At 34.4% G+C, this 24913-nt stretch overlaps 2 protein-coding genes and 1 long non-coding RNA gene across 4 annotated transcripts; all 3 read left to right on the forward strand.

Annotated features, from left to right (window-relative positions):
• Positions 1-106: 106 nt before the first annotated feature.
• Positions 107-3891, forward strand: LOC108481815 (putative disease resistance protein RGA3). Its single transcript, XM_017784893.2, has one exon. It carries the CDS (start codon positions 388-390, stop codon positions 2164-2166), a length of 1779 nt encoding a protein of 592 aa, XP_017640382.2. The 5' UTR covers positions 107-387; the 3' UTR covers positions 2167-3891.
• Positions 3892-3909: 18 nt separating this feature from the next.
• Positions 3910-4284, forward strand: LOC108480664 (uncharacterized). Its single transcript, XR_001870661.2, has 2 exons — positions 3910-4025; positions 4120-4284. It is a non-coding gene; the product is annotated as an uncharacterized LOC108480664 (long non-coding RNA).
• Positions 4285-18571: 14287 nt separating this feature from the next.
• Positions 18572-23140, forward strand: LOC108483069 (putative disease resistance protein RGA3). 2 transcript variants are annotated; one of them, XM_017786266.2, is made up of 3 exons: positions 18572-22071; positions 22268-22382; positions 22481-23140. In XM_017786266.2, exons 1-2 carry the CDS (start codon positions 18825-18827, stop codon positions 22300-22302), a joined length of 3282 nt encoding a protein of 1093 aa, XP_017641755.1. In that variant the 5' UTR covers positions 18572-18824; the 3' UTR covers positions 22303-22382; positions 22481-23140. The 2 variants fall into 2 exon arrangements, with proteins under 2 accessions (XP_017641755.1, XP_052885766.1); XM_053029806.1 differs by lacking the exons at positions 22268-22382; positions 22481-23140 and having other exon boundaries at positions 18573-21342; positions 21945-22029.
• Positions 23141-24913: the final 1773 nt, after the last annotated feature.

A 24913-nucleotide genomic window follows, 5' to 3' on the forward strand; every position in this document is an offset into this window, starting at 1 on the left:
CTTTAATTATCTAATAATTTAAATGAAAACTTTTACTATTTTCCAGCATCAAACATCAGTTAAAAAGTTTTTATTGACACTTGGTCCTACACGCATATGCATTATTTTCTTGACACTTGGTCCTACAAGCATATGCATTATTTTCAATGCTTTCTACTTTCTTTCATTTTTTCCACATGCGATTGTCAAGAGTTTGGTTCATATTCATGCAAGGTGGAGTCAATCCAATCCATTGTTAACCCTAACTGGAAACAGTAGCTTTTCTTTGTTTACTCATTCAGGCTGATCCAAATTTATGTGAAATTGTTTCTTTCTTTGTCTTTGAATATCCATAGTTAGTTACCAATTGCTACTTTCCTGGTTGTGAAATTTTAAGAGACAGAGGACATGGCAGAGGTATTTCTTTCACCCCTTGTCGGTACCATGTTGGACGTCTTGAAGTCGGGGTCCTTGGAAGGGCTGGAACTTGCTGGGAGCCTCAAAACAGAAGTTGAGAGTCTTCAAAGTACTCTTACTACAATCCAAGCTGTGCTCCAAGATGCAGAGGAGAAGCAATGGAAGAGTAAAGCTATCAAGGACTGGCTTGGGAAGCTTAAACAAGTAGCTTACGGTCTAGAAGTTGTGCTTGATGATTTCAACACTGAAGCTCTAAGGCGTAGCCTGCATACGGATGCAAGAAGCCAGGTAACCAGCTTCTTTTCTTCGCGGAATCCGCTCTTGTTTCGCTTAGATATGGCACGTAAGTTTAAGAATGTAAGGGTGAAATTAGATGCCATTGCTGGGGAGAAAAGTAAGTTCCACTTGAGAGAGGATGTGGGAGAAGCTGAAATTGAACGGAATGAGGATAGGCAAACCAGCTCCCTTGTGACAGAACCGGAAGTACTTGGCAGAGCTGATGAGAAGGAAAAGATAGTTAGTATGTTACTTAGTAATGTGAGTCACCATGATGACCTCTCTGTTTATGCAATATGCGGAATGGGGGGTCTTGGTAAGACAACAATTGCTCAATTGGTTTACAATGACAAAAATGTGGCCAAAGTCTTCGATTTGAGAGGTTGGGTGTGTGTATCTGATGATTTTGATATAAAAAGGTTGACTAAAGCGATTTTGGAATCCTTTGGAGGGAAGTCGGGTGATATCCAAGAGCTAGATCCCCTGCAGCGGTGTTTAGTAGAGAAGCTTGTTGGGAAACGGTTTTTGCTCGTACTAGATGATGTGTGGAATGAGCACCATGACAAGTGGGATAGATTGAAACAAGCTCTGCAGTGTGGACGGAAAGGAAGTACAGTGATTGTCACTTCTCGACTCGAGAAAGTTGCTCTTATGATGGCTACAACTCCTTTCTATCCCTTGGGATGTCTGTCGGATGATGATTCTTGGTCTTTGTTCAAGCAAAGAGCCTTTGGGATGGGAATGAATGGAAGCAACGCGAACCTGGAAACCATTGGCAGGCTAATAGTGCAGAGATGTGGAGGGGTACCATTGGCAATTAAGACCATTGGAAGCATATTGCGTTTTAGAAGTCAAGAAAGTGAATGGTTACGTGTCAAAGATAGTGAGATATGGGATTTGGAAGATGAGGGAAGCAGAATCTTATCTGTGCTGAGGCTAAGTTATGAACATCTTCCACCGTATATGAGACAATGTTTTTCATTTTGCTCGATATTTCCCAAAGATTTTGTCATGAAAAAGGACGTGCTTATAGGACTATGGATGGCAAATGGATTTATTCCTTCTCGAGGAGCATTGGATTTGCATGATATGGGTTGTGAAATATTCTCTGAATTAACTTGGAGGTCCTTTTTTCAAGAAATCAAAGAGGATGTTGATGGAACTGTTACATGTAAAATGCATGATCTTATCCATGATCTTGCAACATCGATTATGGGACAAGAGTGCTGTGTGATTGATGCAAATGAGGGGTCACAAATTCCAAAAACTGCTCGTCACTTGTTTGTTCGTAATTGCAGTCCATCGACAAGCATTATGGGCTTAACGACATTGCAACCGCTGCAATCTTTGATCCTACGTGGCTATGGCATTAACGTCTCTAATCTTTCCCGTTTCATCAGTAAACAAAAGTATCTCAAGGTGTTGGATGTGGATTTTAATTTTAGCAATATTGCATTTAAAAGTTCGAAAACACTTGAGGTATCTTCGCCTTAACGATTCTCCTTTGAAAACTTTACCTGAATCAACAAGCTCTCTTCATAACTTGCAGACACTAAGCCTCAAAGATGGTCACAATCTTAAAAAGTTACCCAAAGGTACGAAGAACTTGAAAAATCTTAGGCACTTGGACATCAGAGGTTGCAGTGCACTAACTTCCACACCTGTTGCATTGGGACAATTGTCTTTTTTACGCAAGCTTAGCGTGTTCATTGTGGGAAAAGAAGATGGTTGCGGCATTGATGAGTTGAAAGAGTTGTCCCTTGAGAGGGAATTGAGCATCAAAGGACTTCACAACGTGAAGAGTTTGACGGAAGCTAAAAATGCAAATTTGATAAGGAAGCACAATTTAAGATCACTTAGCTTATCTTGGCGAGTAAACCGCAACGAGAACCCTTGTCATCAAAATGATGAAGAGGTTTTTAGTGCTCTCCAACCTCATTCAAACTTGAAGAAGTTATGTATAATTGATTACCAAGGTTTGATGTTTCCATATTGGATGATGGATCTGCTTCTACCAAACCTTGTTGAAATCTCACTAGAAAACTGTGAAAGATGCCATCAGCTACCACCTCTAGGGAAATTGCGCTTCCTTAAGGTCCTTAATATTTGGGGAATGGGTGCCCTGAAGTATATTGACAACAACTTCTATGGTGATATGGAAAGTTCTTTTCCATCACTCGAGGTTCTCGGAATACATGAGGCGCCATGTTTGGAGGAATGGACAACAGTGTATGGTACAGAACATTTTCCTGTCCTGAGTTCATTAACTATCTATTCTTGTCCTAAGTTGGTTAAACTGCCAATGCTTCAATCTCTAAAAGAGCTACATATTGGAGGAACTAATGTTAATTTACTCACACCTTTGATTATGAATGCCACGGTTCTTACCTCTCTCAAGATTAGTGGCTTCACTGAGTTACCGGACGGACTATTGCAAAATCAAAAGCAGCTAGGTTTTCTGTTCTTTCTTGTAGTCTAAAGTCTTCATCCGATCTTCTGGATAATCTATCCTCCCTTAAATACTTGGATATTGAAGGTCCCTCAATTGAAAGCTTGCCTGCAGGACTACAAAACCTCAGCTCTTTAGAAACTTTGAGTTTACTTAATTGTAGCAGCCTTGTATCCCTTCCGGTAAATGGATTGCAAGGCTTATCTTCCTTGTGTTCACTGTGGGTTCAACATTGTAAGACATTAGTCTCTATATCTGAGGGGGTGTGATACCTGACTTCACTCCAAGACTTACTTATTAATGAATGTCCAGAGTTAACCTCATTGCCAAGGAGTATCCAACACCTCTCTTCTCTTCGACGTCTACAGATTAGGTGTTGTAGGGGTTTAATTTCTCTCCCAGATGAGATACAACACCTCACCTTGCTTACGGAATTGACCATAATAAATTGCTCTAATTTGATGTCATTGCCCCAAGGGGTTCATAACCTCACTACGCTACAAGCGCTAAGGATCTATGGATGCCCCCATCTGCAAAGACGGTGTAAGAAAGTGAGAGGAGAAGATTGGCCCAACATAGCCCACATTCCATTCATTGAAATCCTTAACTAGGTGATTCTTTACTTGAATTTTAATTTTAAATAAGAATATTCTTAGTTTGAATCACACTCGAGAGTTATGTAAAATTTGTGAATAAGGATCTTTACATCTGCGGTATCATTCATCCATATATGTTATTAATAGTTTTCATTTGATGAATCTGGGATATAATTGTCTAAATACATTTTCAGGCAAAGAAACATTGGTGAGTGAGGAATTTTGTTAAATTCGAGGATCTATTCTGCAATTTCAAAAAGAAACATTGCATTAAGTTCATAGACCAGTTCTGTCCCCCATAAGAGCAGGTAAGAATAAATAGATGGCAAATAATTTTAGCTTCTAACTTCTTATGCTCATCACACATAACTTTGTTAAACCCTATTATGTATCTGTGCATAGGCATGCTGTTGGTGGCTTTGTTGGCAAAGGTTGAGCTGTTGGGGTTTTGATTAATGTTCCGGATGGCGTTGTTTTGTCAATTACATTACACAAATTTCATGTAGTGGAAGCTATTTTAAATATTCTTAATAATAAAAATTTGACTCGACAGTTAAAATGAATAAATTTCTAACAAAAAGAAAATCAATTTATTTATTGATCTAACGTAATAAAGAGGACAAAATATAATCTAATTCATAGTATATATGCCTTAATAATGGTAGTTTTACCCTGTTTAAGTAACAATAGAGTGAGGATCAAAATTCCTCACATGAAATGCAAGAGAAATGTTCATAAGCACAACCAATCAAGAACAAAATATGCATTATCAAAAGGGGTTCTTCTACAATTTAGAAATTTTGTAAAAGAAAAAAAAAAACCATCAGCAAATGTTACTGAGAAGAAAAGATTTTCTGCAAACCAACCATGAAAGCGATGTATATATATCCCTAGTTTTCCATCCACTTAACGTTTGGAAAACTGTGGAGCTTTACGAGCCTTCTTGAGATCAACTTTCTTCCTCTCCACCACCCTTGAATCTTAGGTCAAAAGTCCTTTCTTCAACGGGCTCCTATGATCGGCACTCACCTTCAGCAATGCACGAGCAATGCCGAGTGAGATTGCCTGTGCCAGTCCCGAAAGCCCACCTCTGTGAGCTTTCATGAATTATATAAATTAAATTTATATTATATATACTGATGAGACTTTGATACTACAGGCAATAGCCACGAAATCAGAAAATCTTTATACATCAAAAATAAATTGTTGTAATTTTTACGATGGTAAAAATATAATTTCACTATTTTAATAGCTTATATCTTTATAATTTTAAAGAATTAAATCAAATTTTTATGTTATAAGGGCTAAAATATAATTTTATTTTTATTAATTTAAAATTTTAAAAATTTTAAAGGATGTAAATAAACTTTTTAAGGAGTTAATTTATTTTGATTTAAAATTTTGTGTCAAATAATTTTAGTTTACCTTATATTTTTCAAATATTAATTTTATTTTATTTTACAATCCTTGATTTTAATTATAATAGATAAGGATATGTATTATTTATAACTTGTTTTTGTACCTTAATATTTTTTATTATTGGACTTTTTTAATTAAATTAGGTTAAATCACATCAAGATTATTAAATTATTAGTAAATTTATGTTTTGATCACTATTTAAAAATGTAAAAAAATCATTACAGAATTTTTTCAAAGTTTTTATCTAATTCACTAAGTTGTTAAATTTTTTTTAAGAAGTCTGTTAGTCAGCTTCAAGCATTAATTGAACGACCAATATGATGGATTAGTACCAGGGACGTAGTCAGGGGACGTAGTCAGGGGGACTGGCATGGGCCCTGCCCCCTTAAAATGTAAAATTGTATTTTAGGCCTTTAAAATTTTTTAAAAATTTTAAATTAGTAAAAGTAAAATTGTACTTTGACCCCCTAAAATTATAAAAATTTGATTTAATCCTTTACAAATTATAAAGAGATAAATTATAAAAAATTAAAATTTCATCCGGCCTCCCTAAAAAAAATTCTAGCTTCGCCCTTGATTAGTACACATTAATAAGTAAAGAAATATACCTTAAGTTCATATCGATTTAACAATTAATGTCAAAAATTAGAAAATAAAACTGCATGGATTTTGATTCGCAAATCTTTAAAGTTTTAAACAGAGTAAGAACTTTCAATTAGCGTAGACTATATTAACAAAAAAGATAATGCGATAACAACTTTAATAACCTAATAATTTAAATAAAAATTTTTAAATAATTGAATAATATTCTTTAGCATTTCTTTCTATTTTCTTCGTAGCTGGTCCTACAGGCATATGCAGTATTTTGGATGCATACGCATATGCGTTTGGTATGAGTAAGTGTATTTCTTTCCTTGGAATTGCAAGGAAAGTGCAATGTAATTCTTGACACTTTGTCCTACACGCATGTGCATTATTTTCAATGCTTTCTACTTTCTTTCCTTTTTTTCCACATAATTTATTGCCATAATAAAAAGTTTGGTTCATATGCATACAAGGTCAAGTCAATCCAATCCATTGTTAACCCTAACTGGAAAACAGTAGCTTTTCTTTGTTTACTCATTCAGGCTGATCCAAATTTATTTGAAATTGTTTCTTTCTTTGTCTTTGTGAAAAAAAAAATAGAATAAAATAAATAAAAATAAAGAACACATAAATTTTACGTTGAAACCCTTTCGGAAAAAAACCACGAGGAGGAGAAGAAAATTCACTATGTCGAAAAATTTTTACTCAAATACAAGAGGAATAGACTATGTCTATTTATAGGCTTGCAAAGCCATATTCTAGTAGGATTGAAACACCTTATCTAATCAATATAAAATAGATGGAGTTTAATAAGGTTTAAAACCTTATTCTAAAATAAAATAAAAGAAGTCTAGTTCTATATGGATTTTACTTTTATTTTATTTTCCATCGTATTTTATTTAAATAAGAATTTGGGTCACTTAATTCTAACAATCTCCACCTTGACACAAATTCTCAATGAACAAGTTCTTCATCGCGAACTTTCAATAAACAAGTTCTTTACCTCTTCCAAAAAACCCTTAAGGGTTTAACTTCAACAATGAACACCAACCAAGTCTAAGCAATGCTCAAACTTGGTTATAGGAAGTGACTTAGTCATCATATCTGCAGGATTTTCATGAGTGCTAATTTTGCTCACAACAATATCACCACGAGCAATAATATCACGAACAAAATGATACCGAATATCAATGTGTTTTGTTCTCTCATGAAACATTTGATCTTTTGTAAGAAAGATGGCACTGATTGTCACAAAATCTTGTCTTGATTTGAAGGTCTTCATTGAGTTCACTAAATAGTTCCTTCAACCAAATAGCTTCTTTACAAGCCTCGAGAATCGCCATGTACTCAGCTTCAGTGGTAGACAAAGCGTATGTAGTTTGCAAAGTGGCTTTCCAACTAATTGCACAACCTCCGATTGTAAAGACGTAACTTGTGAGAGATCTTCTTCTATCAAGGTCTCCAGCAAAATCAGCATCAACATACCCTATAACTCCATCTTTAGTTCTTCCAAAGCGTAAGCAAACATTAGTAGTGCCTCGTAAGTATCTTAAAATCCATCGAATCGCTTTCCGGTGTTCTTTACCGAGGATTCGCCATGTATCGCTAAGCTGACCGATCGCATATGATAAATCGGACGTGAACAAACCATAGCATACATGAGAGATCCTCTTGCACTAGAGTATGGAACATGTGACATGTACTCAATCTCATTATCGATTGAGGAGATAAGGCCGATGAAAGTCGAAATGGGTGCTAAAGGAGTACTAACAAAGCTTAGCACTCTGCATATTGAACCCGCAAAGAACTTTCTCAATGTACCCTTCCGACTTAGGTACAATTTACTTGCTTTTCTATCTCGAGAATCTCCATACCAAGTATCTTCTTTCTTTGGTCCTAAATCTTTCATCTCAAATTCTTCACTTAGTTGGGCTTTAACCTTTCTTATCTCTCTTTTATCTTTTCGCTATCAACATGTCATCAACATAAAGAAGTAGATACACAAAAGAACCATCACATTTTTCTTAAAGTAGACACAACTGTCAAAACTACTTCTTTTGAAATCATGAGAAGTCATAAAGGAATCAAACCTCTTGTACCCTTGTCTTGGTGATTGTTTCAAACCGTAAAGGGACTTTTTCACAAGCAAACATAGTCCTCTTTTTTCGAGACTATAAAACCCTCGGTTGTTGCATGTAAATATCTTCCTCAAGTTCTCCATGCAAAATGCAGTTTTACATCTAACTGCTCAAGCTCCAAATCATGCATGGCAACAATACCAAGCAAAGCTCGAATCGAACTATGCTTAACAACCTGGAGAGAACACATCTGTGAAGTCCACTCGGAATTTGATTGTAACCCTTTGCAACAAGCCTTGCTTTATATCGGGTTCTTCAACTCCTGAGTCCTTCTTTCTTTTAAACACCCATTTACAACGAATGCCTTTTTACCTTTAGGAAGTTTTACAAGATCCCATGTTACATTTTTGTGGAGTGATTCCATCTCCTCTTGCATAGCAAACATCCACTTTTCCGAGTCTTCACACTAATCGCCTCGGAATAATTAAATGGCTCTTGATTCGCATCTATATCTTCACCACATTTAAAGCATAAGCAACTAGATCAACCTCGGCATACTTCTTTGGAGGTTTAATTTCTCTTCTTGTCCTGTTTTTGGCGATAGAGTATTGCGGTGAAGAAGCAACTCTATTCTCAATTTTTGTCTTGGCTTGAGGAGTTGATTACGATTGTCGATGCTCCACCGCTTTTGGTTTTCTTTATTGGAAGAGTCTTTAAGAGATAAGTTAGGTAGCATAGCGGTTTCATCAAAAACAACATCTCTGCTAATCACAACTTTTCTATTTTCAGGACACCATAACTTATAGCCTTTTACACCACTTTATAACCAAGAAAACGCATTTAATGGATCTCGGTTCCAATTTTCCATTATCAACATGAGCATACGCAGACACCCAAAAATCTTTAAATCGGAATAATTAGCGGGATTACCGGACCATACCTCTTGTGGAGTCTTTTCTCAATGGCAAGCGGATGGAGATCGGTTGATCAAAAACATGCGATGAGAGGTCGCTTACGCCCAAAATGACTTGGTAAGTTGGCATTTGACAACATACATCGAACCTTCTCCATGATCGCTCGTTCATCCGCTCGCAATGCCGTTTTTTGTGGAGTATGATGAACGTCAAGTGTCTCATGATCCTTCGACTTGCACAATCTATTAAACTCATCGAGCGAACTCTAAGCCATTATGCATGCGGAGGTATTTTATCTGTTTTCCGTCTGTTTTTCAATCATAATTTTCCAAGACTTAAATGTGGAAAACACATCGCTTTTACGCTTGGGAAGAACGCCCAAACTTTTTCGGAAAAATCATCAATAAAAGTTAGCATATAATTAGCTCCACCTCTCGAAGGCACTCGGACGGCCCCACAGATCGAATGGATATACTCCAACGTTTCCTTCGTGTTATGGATTCCTCTAGTGAATCGAACTCTCTTTGCTTCCCAAAACACGGTGCTCACGAAATTCGGTTTGCAAATTCCTTGCCCATTAAGAAGTCCTCTTTGCTTAATTTCGCCATGCCATTCTCACTCATATGCCCTAGGCGCATATGCCAAAGTTTAGTAATATCATCATCTGACAAGGAAGAGGAAGCGACAGCTGCATCACCAGTAACAGTAGAACCCTGTAAAACATATAACTTGGCAATCTTTCTTTGCCCTTTCATCACAACAAGGGACCCTTTGGAAATCTTTAAAACCCCACTTTCAGTTGTGTATCTGTACCCTTTTGAATCAAGAGTACTCAACGAAATTAAATTTCTTTTCAATTCTGGAACATGCCGCACGTCACTAAGTGTTCTGACAACTCCATCAAACATCTTAACTTTAATTGTTCCAACACCTGCGATTTTACATGAAGCATTATTTCCCATCAAAACAACACCTTCAGATACTGTTTCATAAGTTGTAAACCAATCCCGATTGGGACTCATGTGGAAGGTGCAGCCTGAATCAAGTATCCACTCCTCGCCACTTTAGAATCATTGATGAAGCAACTAGAAGTTCACCATCGCTGTAGTCTTCTACAACATCACTTCACCGAATTTTTCATTTGTTTTTCCTTTTGATTCGCAGACCTCCCTTTTAATCTTATTTTGTAGCTTATAGCACTCAGATTTAATGTGCCCTTTCTTCTTGCAGAAGTTGCAAGTTTTACCTCTGTTTGAAGATTTCGATCTACCCTTAGATTTACCACGAGGATTCCGTTCCTGTGTTCTACCACGATCATCATCAACATTCCGGTCTTGTCTCCCACGAACAATGAGACCCTCTCCCTGAGAGTTGGGTTTAACCACAAGATGCTTCATCTTATCATACGAGGTTAAAGAATCATAAACCTCATCAACTGTGAGAGACTCGCGGCTATATAAAATCGTGTCTCTAAAGGTTGAATAAGGCAGGGCAACGAACAAAGTAGAATCAACCCTAGATCTTCCTTATCATCTTGAACCTCCATGGCCTCCAAGTTTGAGAGAATTTCTTTAAACACTTTGTTAAGTGTTCGGTACTGACGCACCTTCCTCCAAACGATGAGCATAAAGACGCCGCTTCATATGCAACTTGCTTGTTAGAGTTTTCGACATACATATTTGTTCTAGCCTCTTCCATAATGCGTGGCGGTTTTCTCTTTCATCACATCCCGCAAAATTTCGTTGGACAAATGCGAGATGTAATTGTGTTAATGCCTTTCGATCCTTACGCTTCTTCTCTTCATCATTAATGTCGAATGCATCTTATCTATCCCTAGCGGGGCATCCTCTAGATCCATCTGCAAGAAGCGCTTGCATCTTAATTTGCCACAACGCAAATCGGTGTTGCGATCCAACAGTGAATTTCATACTTCAAAGACGCCATTACCGTGATCGAGATGAATAACCCGGAAGCTCGATACCAATTTGTGAAAAAAAATAAAATAAAATAAATAAAAATAAAGAACACATAAATTTTACGTGGAAACCCTTTCGGAAAAAACCACAGGCAGAGGAGAAGAAAATTCACTATGTCAAAAATTTTTACTCAAATACAAGAGGAATAGACTATGTCATTTATAGGCTTGCAAAGCCATATTCTAGTAGGATTGAAACACCTTATCCTAATCAATATAAAATAGATGGAGTTTAATAAGGTTTAAAAACCTTATTCTAAAATAAAATAAAAGAAGTCTAGTTCTATATGGATTTTACTTTTATTTTATTTTCCATCGTATTTTATTTAAATAAGAATTTGGGTCACTTAATTCTAACAGTCTTTGAATATACATAGTTGGTTCCTTAGTTACCAATTGCTACTTTCCTGGTTGTGAAATTTTAAGAGAGAGAGGACATGGCGGAGGTATTTCTTTCACCCCTTGAAGGTACAATGTTGGACAGCTTGAAGTCGTGGTCCTTGAAAGGGCCGGAACTTGCTGGGAGCCTCAAAACAGAAGTTGAGAGTCTTGAAAGTACTCTTACTACAATCCAAGCTGTGCTCCAAGATGCAGAGGAGAAGCAATGGAAGAGTGAAGCTATCAAGAACTCTAGAAGTTGTGCTTGATGATTTCAACACCGAAGCTCTAAGTCGTAGCCTGCATACGGATGCCAGAAGCCAGGTGACCACCTTCTTTTCTTTGCGGAATCCTCTCTTGTTTCGCTTAGACATGGCACGTAAGTTTAAGAATGTAAGGGTGAAATTAGATGCCATTGCTGGGGAGAAAAGTAAGTTCCACTTGAGAGAGGGTGTGGGAGAAGCTGAAATTAAACGGAATGAGGATAAGCAAACCAGCTCCCTTGTGAAAGAATCGGAAGTACTTGGTAGAGCTGATGAGAAGGAAAGGATAGTTAGTATGATACTTAGTAATGTGAGTCACCATGATGACCTCTCTATTTATGCAATATGCGGAATGGGGGGTCTTGGTAAGACAACAATTGCTCAATTGGTTTACAATGACGAAAATGTGGCCAAAGTTACGCATTCAAACTTGAAGAAGTTACGCATAATTGGTTACCAAGGTTTGATGTTTCCATATTGGATGATGGATCTGCTTCTACCAAACCTTGTTGAAATCTCACTAGAAAACTGTGAATTAGTGCTCTGAAGTATATTGACGACGCCTTCTATGGTGATATGGAAAGTTCTTTTCCATCACTTGAGGTTCTCAGCATATGCGGGGCGCCATGTTTGGAGGAATGGACAACGGTGAATGGTAGAGAACATTTTTCTCCTGAGTTCATTAACTATCGGTTCTTGTCCTAAGTTGGTTAAACTGCCAATGCTTCAATCTCTAAAAGAGCTACATATTGGAGGAACTAATGTTAATTTACTCACACCTTTGATTATGAATGCCACTGTTCTTACCTCTCTTCGGATTAGTGACTTCAATGAGTTACCGGGTGGACTACTGCAAAGTCAAAAGCAACTTGATAGGTTGTCTGTTCTTTCTTGTAGTCTAAAGTCTTCATCCGATCTGCTGGATAATCTAGCCTCCCTCAAATACTTGGATATTGAAGGTCCCTCAATTGAAAGCTTGCCTGCAGGACTACAAAACCTCAGCTCTTTAAAAACTTTGCATTTAAATTGTTGTGACAGCCTTGTATCCCTTCCGGTAAATGGATTGCAAGCCTTATCTTCCTTATCTTCACTACAGATTCAAAATTGCAAGACATTAGCCTCTTTATCTGAGGGTGTGGGATATCTGACTTCACTCCAAGACTTACTTGTTAATGGATGTCCAGAGTTAACCTCATTGCCAAGGAGTATTCAACACCTCTCTTCTCTTCAATATCTGCGGATTTGGTTTTGTGGAGGTTTAATTTCTCTCCCAGATGAGATACAACACCTCACCTTGCTTTCACTATTGGACATAAAGAGTTGCTCTAATTTGATGTCATTGCCCCAAGGGGTACGTAACCTCAATGCTCTGGAAACACTAAGAATCAGAGGATGCCCCCACCTGAAAAGACGGTGTAAGAAAGTGAGAGGAGAGGATTGACCCAACATAGCCCACATTTCGTCCATTGAAATCTTTAACCACGTGATTCTCTACTTTTGAATTTTAATTTTAATCATATTCAAGAATTATGTAAAAAGGATTTGACATTTACATTTTTGTGAATAAGGATCTCTACATCTGCAGTATCATTTCATTCATATCTATTATTAATAGTTTTCATTTGATGAATTTATGATATGACTGTCTAAATACATTTTCAGGTTTGGTGAGCGACGACTTTTGTTAAATTCGAGGATCTATTTTGCAATTTGAAGAAAAATGACAACATTGCATTAATTTTAGCTTCTAACTTCTTATGGTCATCACACATAACTTTGTTAAACTCTATTATGTATCTGTGCATAGGCATGTTGTTGGTGGCTTTGTTGGCAAAAGTTGAGCTGTTGGGGTTTTAGTGTGCGAAGTTTGAGTCGCACTATATGTGGTTTCCTTTATAGATTGTTTTAGGCTCAAGTTTCGTTATATGTGAATATTAATTAATGGCCCTTTGGATGGTATTGTTTTTTCAATTACATTACACAAATTTCATGTAGGGAAAGCTATTTTAAATGCACTTAATGATGAAATTTTGACTCGACAGTTGAAATGAATACATTTTTAACAAAAAGAAAATAAATTTACTTATTAATCTAACCTAATAAAGAGGATAAAATGCAATCTAATTCATAGTACATATGCCTCAATGGTACTTTTACCCTTTTTAAGTAACAATAGACTGAGGATCAACATTCCTCACATGAAATGCAAGAGAAATGTTAAGCACAACCAATCAAGAACAAGATTTGCATTATCAAAAGGGGTTCTTCTACAATTTAGAAATTTTGTAAAAAAAATTCATCAGCAAATGTTACAGAGAAGAAAAGATTTTCTACAAACCAACCATGAAAGCAACGTATATATATCCCCAGTTTTGCATCCACTTAACGTTTGGAAAACTGTGGAGCTTTACGAGCCTTTTTGAGACCAACTTTCTTCCTCTCCACCACCCTTGAATTTCTAGTCAAAAGTCTTTTCTTTAACGAGCTCCTATGATTGGCACTTACCTTCAGCAATGCACGAGCAATGCCGAGTGAGATTGCCTGTGCCTGTCCCGAAAGCCCACCTCCATGAACTTTCATGAATTGTATAAATTAAATTTATATTATATAAACTGATGAGACTTTGATACTACAGGCAGCAGCCACGAAATCAGAAAATTTTTCTAAGTGGAATTAAATTTAAATTGTAATTTTTACGATAATAAAAATGTAATTCTATCATTTTAATAGCTTACATCTTTATAACTTTTAAAGAATCAAATCAAATTTTTATGTTATAAGGATTTAAAATATAATTTTACTTATATTAATTTAAAATTTTAAAAATTTTAAAAGATTTAAATAAAAAAATTTATTTTAAGGAGAGCTGCCCCTGCCAACCCCTAAATTTTGCCACTAACAGGAAGAAATAAGAGTACTGGAAATCAAGTGCAAGTTGTTTTTAAATTTATTTTGATTTAAAATTTTGTGTCAAATAATTTCAGTTTACCTTATATTTTTCAAATATTAATGTTATTTTATTTTATAATCCTTGATTTTAATTATAATAGATAAGGATATGTATTATTTATAACTTGTTTTTGTACCTTAATATTTTTATTATTGGACTTTTGTTGAATCAAATTAGGTTAAATTACACCAAGATCATTAAACTATTAGTATATTTAAGTTCTGATCACTATTTAAAATGTAATGACCCAAAATTCACGGGCACCGGAAAAGTGAATTATAGGGCCTCCGTCTTAGTGAAATAAGTTAGAAAATAATTATTAAAAATATTTATGAGTCTAGTGGTGTGTCTAATTAGGATTTTATTAGGTGAATTTAGCTTAATTTAGAGTAAGTAATAAAAGAATTAAATTGAATAAAGGATAAAAGTTTAATTATAAAGCAATAAAAATAAAAAGGATTAAAATGGCAATTAAGCCATTGACTACAAATGAGGCTGGCATATTGGTGAAATAAAATCAAAGATTTTTTAGGTTTTATATATTATAATGATTATTATTATGGTTTTATATTAAATTATTATAATTATTAATTAATATTATGGTTTTATATTAGATTATTATTATTAGCATTATTATTAAATAAATTAAATAGTAGATAATTGTATGGTAATAAAATATACATGTGTAAAAATTACATTGGTACATTTGTAATTTAAATACTTAATTATTTATAATTTAAGTAAAAAGATATTTGTTAAATAAATAATTAAATTATTAAAATTATGAGATTTTTGTTTGAGAAACAAATTAAATAATGACAATAGTAATAAAATTATTGGTACAAATGTAAAAATAAATATGTATCCAATTGTAATATTAGTATTTGTTATTAAAATAGATATTTATTAAATTAATTAAATATAAAATATAACATAAAAGAAATAAAACAAATGAAACGAAAAGAAGAAAAAAAAAGGAAAGAAAGTTACAGAGAGCATTCGAAACAGGGAAAGAAAAGAAAAAAGAAAGAAAAAGGAAAATAGGGTTTTGAAGCTTGGAGATAATTTGGTAAGTCAATTAAGTCTTTTTTAGTTAATTTTGATGTTTTAGAAGCTTTAAAACAAGATTTTGATGAAATTAAGTTGATAGTTCAAGAGTTCATATGTTTCCAAATATGGTTCATGTTGGACAAATTATGGAATTAGGGATTTAATTGAATGAATTCTAAGTTAGAATTGATTAAGGGATTAAATTGTAAACTAGGCGATAAGTTTTATGTTGTAGGGACTAAATTGAAGAAATTTCGAAATTAGGGAAATATGCTGGAAATTTTATAGTTAAATATAAGTTTAGACAAAATTTGAATAGAAAAAGAGAGTGAATTAGATTAAGAAAATAATTAAGTTTAGTTAGGATTAAATTGGGAATAAGGTGGGAATTGTTTAGAAATTTAATTATTTATTATAATTAATGCTGTAAATAATAGTGTAAATTACTATTATTTTCGTAGCCAACAAAGAACCTGAAGCATCAACATCGAAAGGAAAGGAGAAAGTCATCGAGGACTAAAACGGGAGAATAACGGTGTGTATTACTATAATTCGAATTTTAATTATTATTGATTGCTGAATTTTTAATTGTTATGTATGGTAAGTAAGACTTGAGGTAAGTATGTGAAATTGATATGAATATTGAGTGAAAATGAAAGTGATGCAAATTGAATCAAATTGAATAGAATAAGTGAATTATGGAATATGTGATTATTTGAAAAGTGTATTGATTGAAAAATGAATGGTGATTTGAATTGTGAATTGAAAGTGATATAGAATTGAGAAAGTGAATTGAATACCCTACTAACTAGTCAGGCTGAGTCGGATATAGTTGGCATGCCATAGAATTAGAAGTGTTCAGGGTGTCACTATATTTCTTCGGATAGATTCGATGAGGTACTAGGTACCAACTTTACTTCGGCTAGGCTGATGAGACACTGGGTGTCAATTATTACTTCGAACTATCCGATGAGGCATTAGGTGCCATATTGGTATGTTTGGTTGGATCCGTGTATCCGCCAAAGTCCGAGTTACGTTAATAGGGTGAAAAATTGAAATGTGAATTTAAGGCATTGAAATGAGAAAAAGAAATTGAATTATGAATAGAAATTGGAATTGTGATAGAAAGAGAAAAGTATGAGCTAAATGTTCATAAGTGGTTTAAATTCAAGTTTGTGAAAAATACATTGATTAACGAATAATTAAATTGAATTGTTATTATGAAATGATGAAAATAAAAATAAAAATAAAGTATGAATTAGTATTTAAGAAATTAATTGTTATGTATTTTAATATTTATATTTTTATTATTGATGATATATTTTGAATTATGGTAATACCACTGAGTATATCCATACTCAACGTCATTTGTTGTTTCGTCTTGTGATTAGTAGAAGTCAATTGTCTTGGCTCAGCATCCAGAACATTTCCGACTCCAACACAAATTTGGTGATGTATATTTTTCTTTTGGGTAAAGGTGGCATGTACATAGGTGTTGTTTAGTCACTTGAATATGTATATTACTTTGGGTAGTGAAAGATGAATTATAAGATTTAGATGGTTAAATGAAATGGTAAGGAAAGTATATGATATTTTGATACATGAACATTAAGTTGTTAAATGAATGAAGTTTTTAATCAATTTAGAATGATGCTATGATAGTTATTAAGTTAAAAATTATGTTAATGACATAAATATTAGTTATATGAATGTGAAACATTGGTGTTGGTTGTTTTGGTTTGAATTTGCAGGGGGTTTTAGGTAAAAATAAGCAGAAATGCTGCCGAAATTTTTATAAAAAAAAAAATTCCGGAATACTCGAACAAGTCCCGTTCTACTTTTAATACGTGTTTAAACTTCAATAGTCCAATATAGGGACTTAATTATTATATTATACTATGAAAGTTATATTAATTGTAAATTATTCGTAAGTTGTCTGATATGTCCGGTAATGCCTCATAACCTCGTTCCGGCGACGGTTTAGGGGTAGGGGGTGTTACATAAAAAATGTGAGAAAAATCATTACAGAATTTTTCCAAAGTTTTTATTTAATTCAATATGTTATTAAGTTTTTTTAAGAAGTCTGGTTAGCAAGCTTCAAACATTAATTGAACGACCAAAATGATGGATTAATACACATCAATGAGTAAAGAAATACACCTTAAATTTATGTTGATCTAACGATCAATGTCAAAAATTAGAAAATAAAGCTGCATGAATTTTGATTCGCAAATCTTTGAAGTTTTAAAGGGAATGAGAACTTTCAATTAGTGTAGACTGTACTAACAAAAAAGATGATACGATAACAACTTTAATAACCTAATAATTTAAATAAAAACTTTTAAATAATTGAATAATATTCTTTAGCATTTCTTTTTATTTTATTCATAGCTGGTCCTACACGCATATGCATTATTTTCAATGCATACGCATATGCATTTGGTATGATTAAGTGTCAGTTCTGCATTGCTTTTCAAAAGCACTTCTGACTCTAAAAGCACTTCTGGAAGAAAAGCTGTATAGAACAAGCTGTTTTTGGCTGAAACATTTATCTTTTCAGAAGTGCTTTCCAAAAACACTTCTGAAAAGGAGAAGCTAAAATTTTTAGCTTTTCCTCTCTCAAAAGCACTTTTAGTGCTTAATTACTTTTTCACTCCTCTAATAACATAGTACTTTCCCTTTTTTTTGTTGGTACTTAATTATAAATATATTAAAATCATTAATTAAAAATAAAAAATATTTTTAAAATACTAATAACAAATATTTAATAGTTATATTTAAATATTTAAAATATAGTTTATATATTCTAATTAAATTTTATAAATAATTAATATTTATTGCTTTAAAATATTTAAAATTTATATTTTATATATTAAAATATTAATAAGAAGTTATAATAAGTTTTTATATTCTTACTAAAATATAATAATATTAACTAATTTAAATATTATTTAAATTCATATTTGTTACTTTATAATAACATATCTAAAATAACTATTATATTTTTAAAAATATTTTTGACAATAATACTAAACACTTAAATTTTAAATTAAATCTTTTAAAAATATTTATTAAAAATACTTTTTCACAACACTATCAAAAAAAAATCTTTTGAGGGCATTATTTGCCGTAAGAGTTTTCTTTCCTTGGAATTGCAAGAAAAGTGCAAGAATTGCAAGGAAAGTGCAATGTAATTCTTGACACTTGGTCCTACACGCATGTGCATTATTTTCAATGCTTTCTACTTTCTTTCCTTTTTTTTCCACATAATTTATTGCCATAATAAAAAGTTTGGTTCATATGCAGACAAGGTCAAGTCAATCCAATCCATTGTTAGCCCTAACTGGAAACAGTAGTTTTTCTTTGTTTACTCATTCAGGCTGATCCAAATTTAAGTGACATTGTTTCTTTCTTTGTCTTTGAATATACCCATAGTTGGTTCCTTAGTTACCAATTGCTACTTTGCTGGCTGTGAAATTTTAAGAGAGATTGGACATGGCAGAGGTAGTTCTTTCACCCCTTGTCGGTACCATCTTGGACAGCTTGAAGTCGTGGTCCTTGAAAGAGCTGGAACTTGCTGGAAGCCTCAAAACAGAAGTTGCGAGTCTTGAAAGTACGCTTACTACAATCCAAGCTGTGCTCCAAGATGCAGAGGAGAAGCAATGGAAGAGTGAAGCTATCAAGAACTGGCTTGGGAAGCTCAAACAAGCAGCTTACGATCTAGAAGTTGTGCTTGATGATTTCAACACCGAAGCTCTAAGGCGTAGCCTGCATACGGATGCAAGAAGCCAGGTAACCACCTTCTTTTCTTTGCGGAACCCGCTCTTGTTTCGCTTAGATATGGCACGTAAGTTTAAGAATGTAAGGGAGAAATTAGATGCCATTGCTGGGGAGAAAAGTAAGTTCCACTTGAGAGAGGATGTGGGAGAAGCTGAAATTGAACGGAATGAGGATAGGCAAACCAGCTCCCTTGTGAAAGAATCGGAAGTACTTGGTAGAGCTGATGAGAAGGAAAGGATAGTTAGTATGATACTTAGTAATGTGAGTCACCATGATGACCTCTCTGTTTATGCAATATGCGGAATGGGGGGTCTTGGTAAGACAACAATTGCTCAATTGGTTTACAATGACGAAAATGTGGCCAAAGTCTTCGATTTGAGAGGTTGGGTGTGTGTATCTGATGATTTTGATATAAAAAGGTTGACTAAAGCGATTGTGGAATCCTTTGGAGGGAAGTCGGGTGATGTCCAAGAGCTAGATCCCCTGCAGCGGTGTTTAGTAGAGAAGCTTGTTGGGAAACGGTTTTTGCTCGTACTAGATGATGTGTGGAATGAGTACCATGACAAGTGGGATAGATTGAAACAAGCTCTACAGTGTGGACAGAAAGGAAGTACAGTGATTGTCACTACTCGACTCGAGAAAGTTGCTCTTATGATGGCTACAACTCCTTTCTATCGCTTGGGATGTTTGTCGGATGATGATTCTTGGTCTTTGTTCAAGCAAAGAGCCTTTGGGATAGGAATGAATGGAAGCAACGCGAACCTGGAAACCATTGGCAGGCGAATAGTGCAGAGATGTGGAGGGGTACCATTGGCAATTAAGGCCATAGGAAGCATCTTGCGTTTTAGAAGTCAAGAAAGTGAATGGTTACGTGTCAAAGATAGTGAGATATGGGATTTGGAAGATGAGGGAAGCAGAATCTTAGCTGCGTTGAGGCTAAGTTATGAACATCTTCCACCGTATATGAGACAATGTTTTTCATTTTGCTCGATATTTCCCAAAGATTTTCTCATGATAAAGGACGAGCTTATAGGACTATGGATGGCAAATGGATTTATTCCTTCTCGAGGAGCATTGGATTTGCATGATACGGGTTGTGAAATATTCTCTGAATTAACTCGGAGGTCCTTTTTTCAAGAAATCAAAGAGAATATCGATGGAACTGTTACATGTAAAATGCATGATCTCATCCATGATCTTGCAACATCGGTTATGAGACAAGAGTGCTGTGTGATTGAGGGAAATGAGGGGTCACAAATTCCAAAAACTGCTCGTCACTTGTTTGTTTATAATAGCAGTCCATCGACAAACGTTATGGACTTCAACACATTGCAACCGCTGCAATCTTTGATCCTACATGGCTATGACATTAACGTCTCTAATCTTTTCCGTTACATCAGTAAACAAAAGTATCTCAAGGTGTTGGATTTTGGTTTTAAATTTAGCAATATTGCATTTAAAAGTTCGAAACACTTGAGGTATCTATGCCTTCGCGGTGCTCATGTGAAAACTTTACCTGAATCAACAAGCTCTCTTCATAACTTGCAGACACTAAATCTCAAAGCTTGTCATGATCTTAAAATGTTACCCAAAGGTACGAAGCACTTGAAAAATCTTAGGTACTTGGACATCGGAGGTTGCCATGCACTAACTTCCATGCCTGTTGCATTGGGACAATTGTCTTTTTTGCGCAAGCTTAGCATGTTCATTGTGGGAAAGGAAGAAGGTTGCGGCATTGATGAGTTGGAAGAGTTGGCCCTAGAGGGGGAATTAAGCATCAAAGGACTTCACAACGTGAAGAGTTCGATGGAAGCTAAAAAGGCAAATTTGATAAAGAAGCACAATTTAAGATCTCTTAGCTTATCTTGGCGAATAAACCGCAACGAGAACTCTCATCATCAAAATGATGAAGAGATTCTTAGTGCTCTCCAACCTCATTCAAACTTGAAGAAGTTATGCATAAATGATTACCAAGGTTTGATGTTTCCGTATTGGATGATGGATCTGCTTCTACCAAACCTTGTTGAAATCTCACTAGAAAACTGTGACAGATGCCATCAGCTACCAGCTCTAGGGAAATTGCGCTTCCTTAAGGTCCTTAATATTTGTAGAATTACTGCTCTGAAGTATATTGACGACACCTTCTATGGTGACATGGAAAGTTCTTTTCCATCACTCGAGGTTCTCAGCATACGTAAGGCGCTATGTTTGGAGGAATGGACAACAGTGAATGGTAGAGAACATTTTCCTCTCCTGAGTTCATTAACTATCAATGATTGTCCTAAGTTGGTTAAACTGCCAATGATTCAATCTCTAAAAGAGCTACATATTGGAGGAATTAATGTTACTTTACTCGCAGCTTTGATTATGAATGCCACTGTTCAATCTCTAAAGCCTTCATCCGATCTGCTGGATAATCTATCCTCCCTTAAATACTTGGCTATTTGTTGTCGCTCAATTGAAAGCTTGCCTGCAGGACTACAAAACCTCAGCTCTTTAGAAACTTTAGATTTAGATTGTGACAGCCTTGTATCCCTTCCGGTAAATGGATTGCAAGGCTTATCTTCCTTGTCTTCACTGTATATTATAAGTGGTAAATCATTAGCCTCTTTATCTGAGGGGCTGCAATATCTGACTTCACTCCAAGACTTATTTATTAATGGATGTCCAAAGTTAACCTCATTGCCAAGGAGTATTCAACACCTATCTTCTCTTCGATATCTGAGGATTTATAATTGTAGTGGTTTAATTTCTCTCCCAGATGAGATACAACACCTCACCTTGCTTTCACAATTGCATATAAAGAGATGCTCTAATTTGAAGTCGTTGCCCCAGGGGATACGTAACCTCACTGCACTGCAAACGCTATCGATCAGCGGATGTCCCCATCTGCAAAGACGGTGTGAAAAAGGGAGTGGAGATGATTGGCCCAACATAGCCCACATTCCGTCCATTCAAATAGGTGATTCACTACTTTTGAATTTTAATTTTAAATAAGAATATTCTTAATTCTAGTCACATTCAAGAATTATGTAAAAAGGATTTGACCATTACAATTTTGTGAGTAAGGATCTGTACATCTGCAGTTTTATTCATATCTGTTATTATTAGTTTTCATTTGATGAATTTATAATATGATTGTCTAAATACATTTTCAGGCAAAGAAACATTGGTGAGTGATGGATTTTGTTAAACTCGAGGATCTATTCTGCAATTTGAAGAAAAAATAGAACATTGCATTAAGTTAACAAACCAATTCTATCCCCCACAAGAGTGAGTAAGAATAAATAGATGGCAAATAATTTTAGCTTCTAACTTCTTATGCTCATCACACGTAACTTTCTTAAACTCTATTATGTATCTATGTACAGGGATGTTATTGGTGGCTTCGTTGGTAAAGGTTGATGTGCTGAGAGTCTGATGTGCCAAGTTTGAGTCGCATCATACGTGGTTTCTTTTTTAAATTGTGTCAATCTTAAGTTTCATTATATGTGAGTCTTATCTAGATTTATTCTAGTCTAGATTTGAATATGTTCAGTTTTTGATCCGTTATGTTTTATATTGAATTGATTTTAATTTTGGTCCTACACGCATATCATAGTACTCTAATTTGATGACATTGCCCCTAGGGGTACGTAACCTCACTGCGCTGCAAACGGTAAGGATTAGTGTATGCCCGTCTGCAAAGACGGTGTAAGAAACTGAGAGGAGAGAATTGGCCCAACATAGCCCACATTCCGTCTATTCTAATTCATATCTGTTATTAATAGTTCTCATTTGATGAATGAGTGACGACTTTTGTTAAATTCGAGGACCTATTTTGCAATTTGAAGAAAAAAGACTACAATGCTTAGGAACGTTGTTGGTGGCTTCGTTGGTAGTGGGATTTTGATGTGCCAAGTTTATGCATGGTTTTGTATTGAATTGAATATTAATTTTAGTTGGTCGGGTATGTATTATTTGTAATTTGTATTATAGTTTTATGTATTTCATTTTATTATTTAATCCATATATTTTCTCAAGTTTAATAATTTAGTCATTATCATGATAAAAATTTCATATTTTTCATAATTTCACTTTTATAATACTTTATGCATATTTCATTATCTCGTAACATATTGGTTAAATTTTTATCATAATTTCCTTATTCACATATTAAATTATTTCATACTTAAACTTTTGTATGTTTTTCAAATTAGTCCCTATTGCTATATAATTTATTTTTCACCATATAAGCACTTTAATAAAACAATTCATCATAATATTTTATTTCATATAAAAATTTCAGACATATCTCTTTTCTTATTTCAATTATAAATTTCACAGTTTATAATTTATAATTTCATCTTAATATCACTTCACTACTTTTCATAATTCTCAAATGCATGTTTTTCATTGAAAACAATTTTATGAAATATTTTTAAAAATTTATCAAACAACAAAAAATATTTTACTTAAGTTCATCTAAATACCAAAAACTAATAATTTTTTCAGAAAAATAATTCACATAACTATTTCTAAAATTCACATCTAGTACCCTTTGAATGGTATTCTTTTGTCAATTGCATTACACAAAGTCCATGCAGTGAAAGCTATAAATGCACTTAATGATGAAAATTTGACTCGAGCTTATAGATTTTAACAATTGAAATGAACAAAATTTTAACAAAAAAAAACCAATTTCCCCTTTGATCTAATGTAGTAAAAAGAACGAAATACAATTTGACCTCATAGTATAGATACCTCAATGGTACATTCACCCTTAAGTAACAATAGAATAAGGATCAACATTCCTCACATGAAATGCAAGAGAAATATTCATATTCACAACCAATCAAGAACACGATCTACATTATCAAAAAGGGTTCTTCTTCAATTTAGAATTTTGTAAAAAAAAATCATCAGCAAATGTTACTGAGAAGAAAAGATTTTCCACAAAACCAACCATAAAAGCAATGTATATATCTCCCCACTTTTCCATCCCATCCACTTAACGTTTGGAAAATTGTGGAGCTTTACGAGCATTCTTGAGACCAACTTTCTTCCTCTCCACCACCCTTGAATCTCTGGTCAAAAGTCCTTCTTTCTTCAACGGACTCCTATGATCAGCAATGCACGAGCAATGCCGAGTGAGATTGCCTGTGCCTGTCCCGAAAGCCCACCTCCGTGAGCTTTCACGAATACATCATAACTCTTTTCATACCCCAATGTCACCAATGAAACTTTCATGTACTGCAACCATAATGGGTTCCCTTGAAGATACTCCTCAACCAAAAATTTCAAAGCATTATATGGAAATTGCTAATCATACTTCTTAGCTTGTCTTTGGGTCTTACATTTTTTCTTCTAAAACTTGAATTAGCCTAACAAACATATTATCAAACAGCTGAAAGGCAACTATCTTTCTTCCCAAAACTTAAATTGGCATATTAGCCTAAACAAACATATGCGTAAATATCAAATTTATATATGAACTTTGATATGATTTGTAATGTCGTACATGAATGTAACACCCCTTACCCGTATTCCGAGCCTAGAATAGGGTACGAGGCATTACCAAATTTAATATGATCAATCATGTAAAAAAATCAGTCATAAAATTTTTTTCTAAATTAAAAACTTTCATACATATGTTTAACGTCCCTTATATGGGCCTACGGGGCCCAAAACATACATTCAGGGTGGTTCGGGACCAAACAGTAAACATATGAAACTTTTGCAACACTTAGAAAATTTTCACACTTTAGAGAGTCACACGCTCGTGTTTTCAACCCGTGTAACTCTCTGTTTATAACTTCATCACC

The sequence above is a fragment of the Gossypium arboreum genome, chromosome 6 (assembly GCF_025698485.1).
Source record: "Gossypium arboreum isolate Shixiya-1 chromosome 6, ASM2569848v2, whole genome shotgun sequence".
NCBI lineage: Eukaryota > Viridiplantae > Streptophyta > Magnoliopsida > Malvales > Malvaceae > Gossypium > Gossypium arboreum.

Bases quoted from the DNA above. Each gene is read 5' to 3' on its own strand.
- LOC108483069 (XM_017786266.2), top strand. From the start codon at position 18,825: ATGGCAGAGGTAGTTCTTTCACCCCTTGTCGGTACCATCTTGGACAGC. The intron at 22,072-22,267 runs GTGATTCACTAC...ATACATTTTCAG, and splicing joins CATTCCGTCCATTCAAATAG to GCAAAGAAACATTGGTGAGT.
- LOC108481815 (XM_017784893.2), top strand. From the start codon at position 388: ATGGCAGAGGTATTTCTTTCACCCCTTGTCGGTACCATGTTGGACGTC.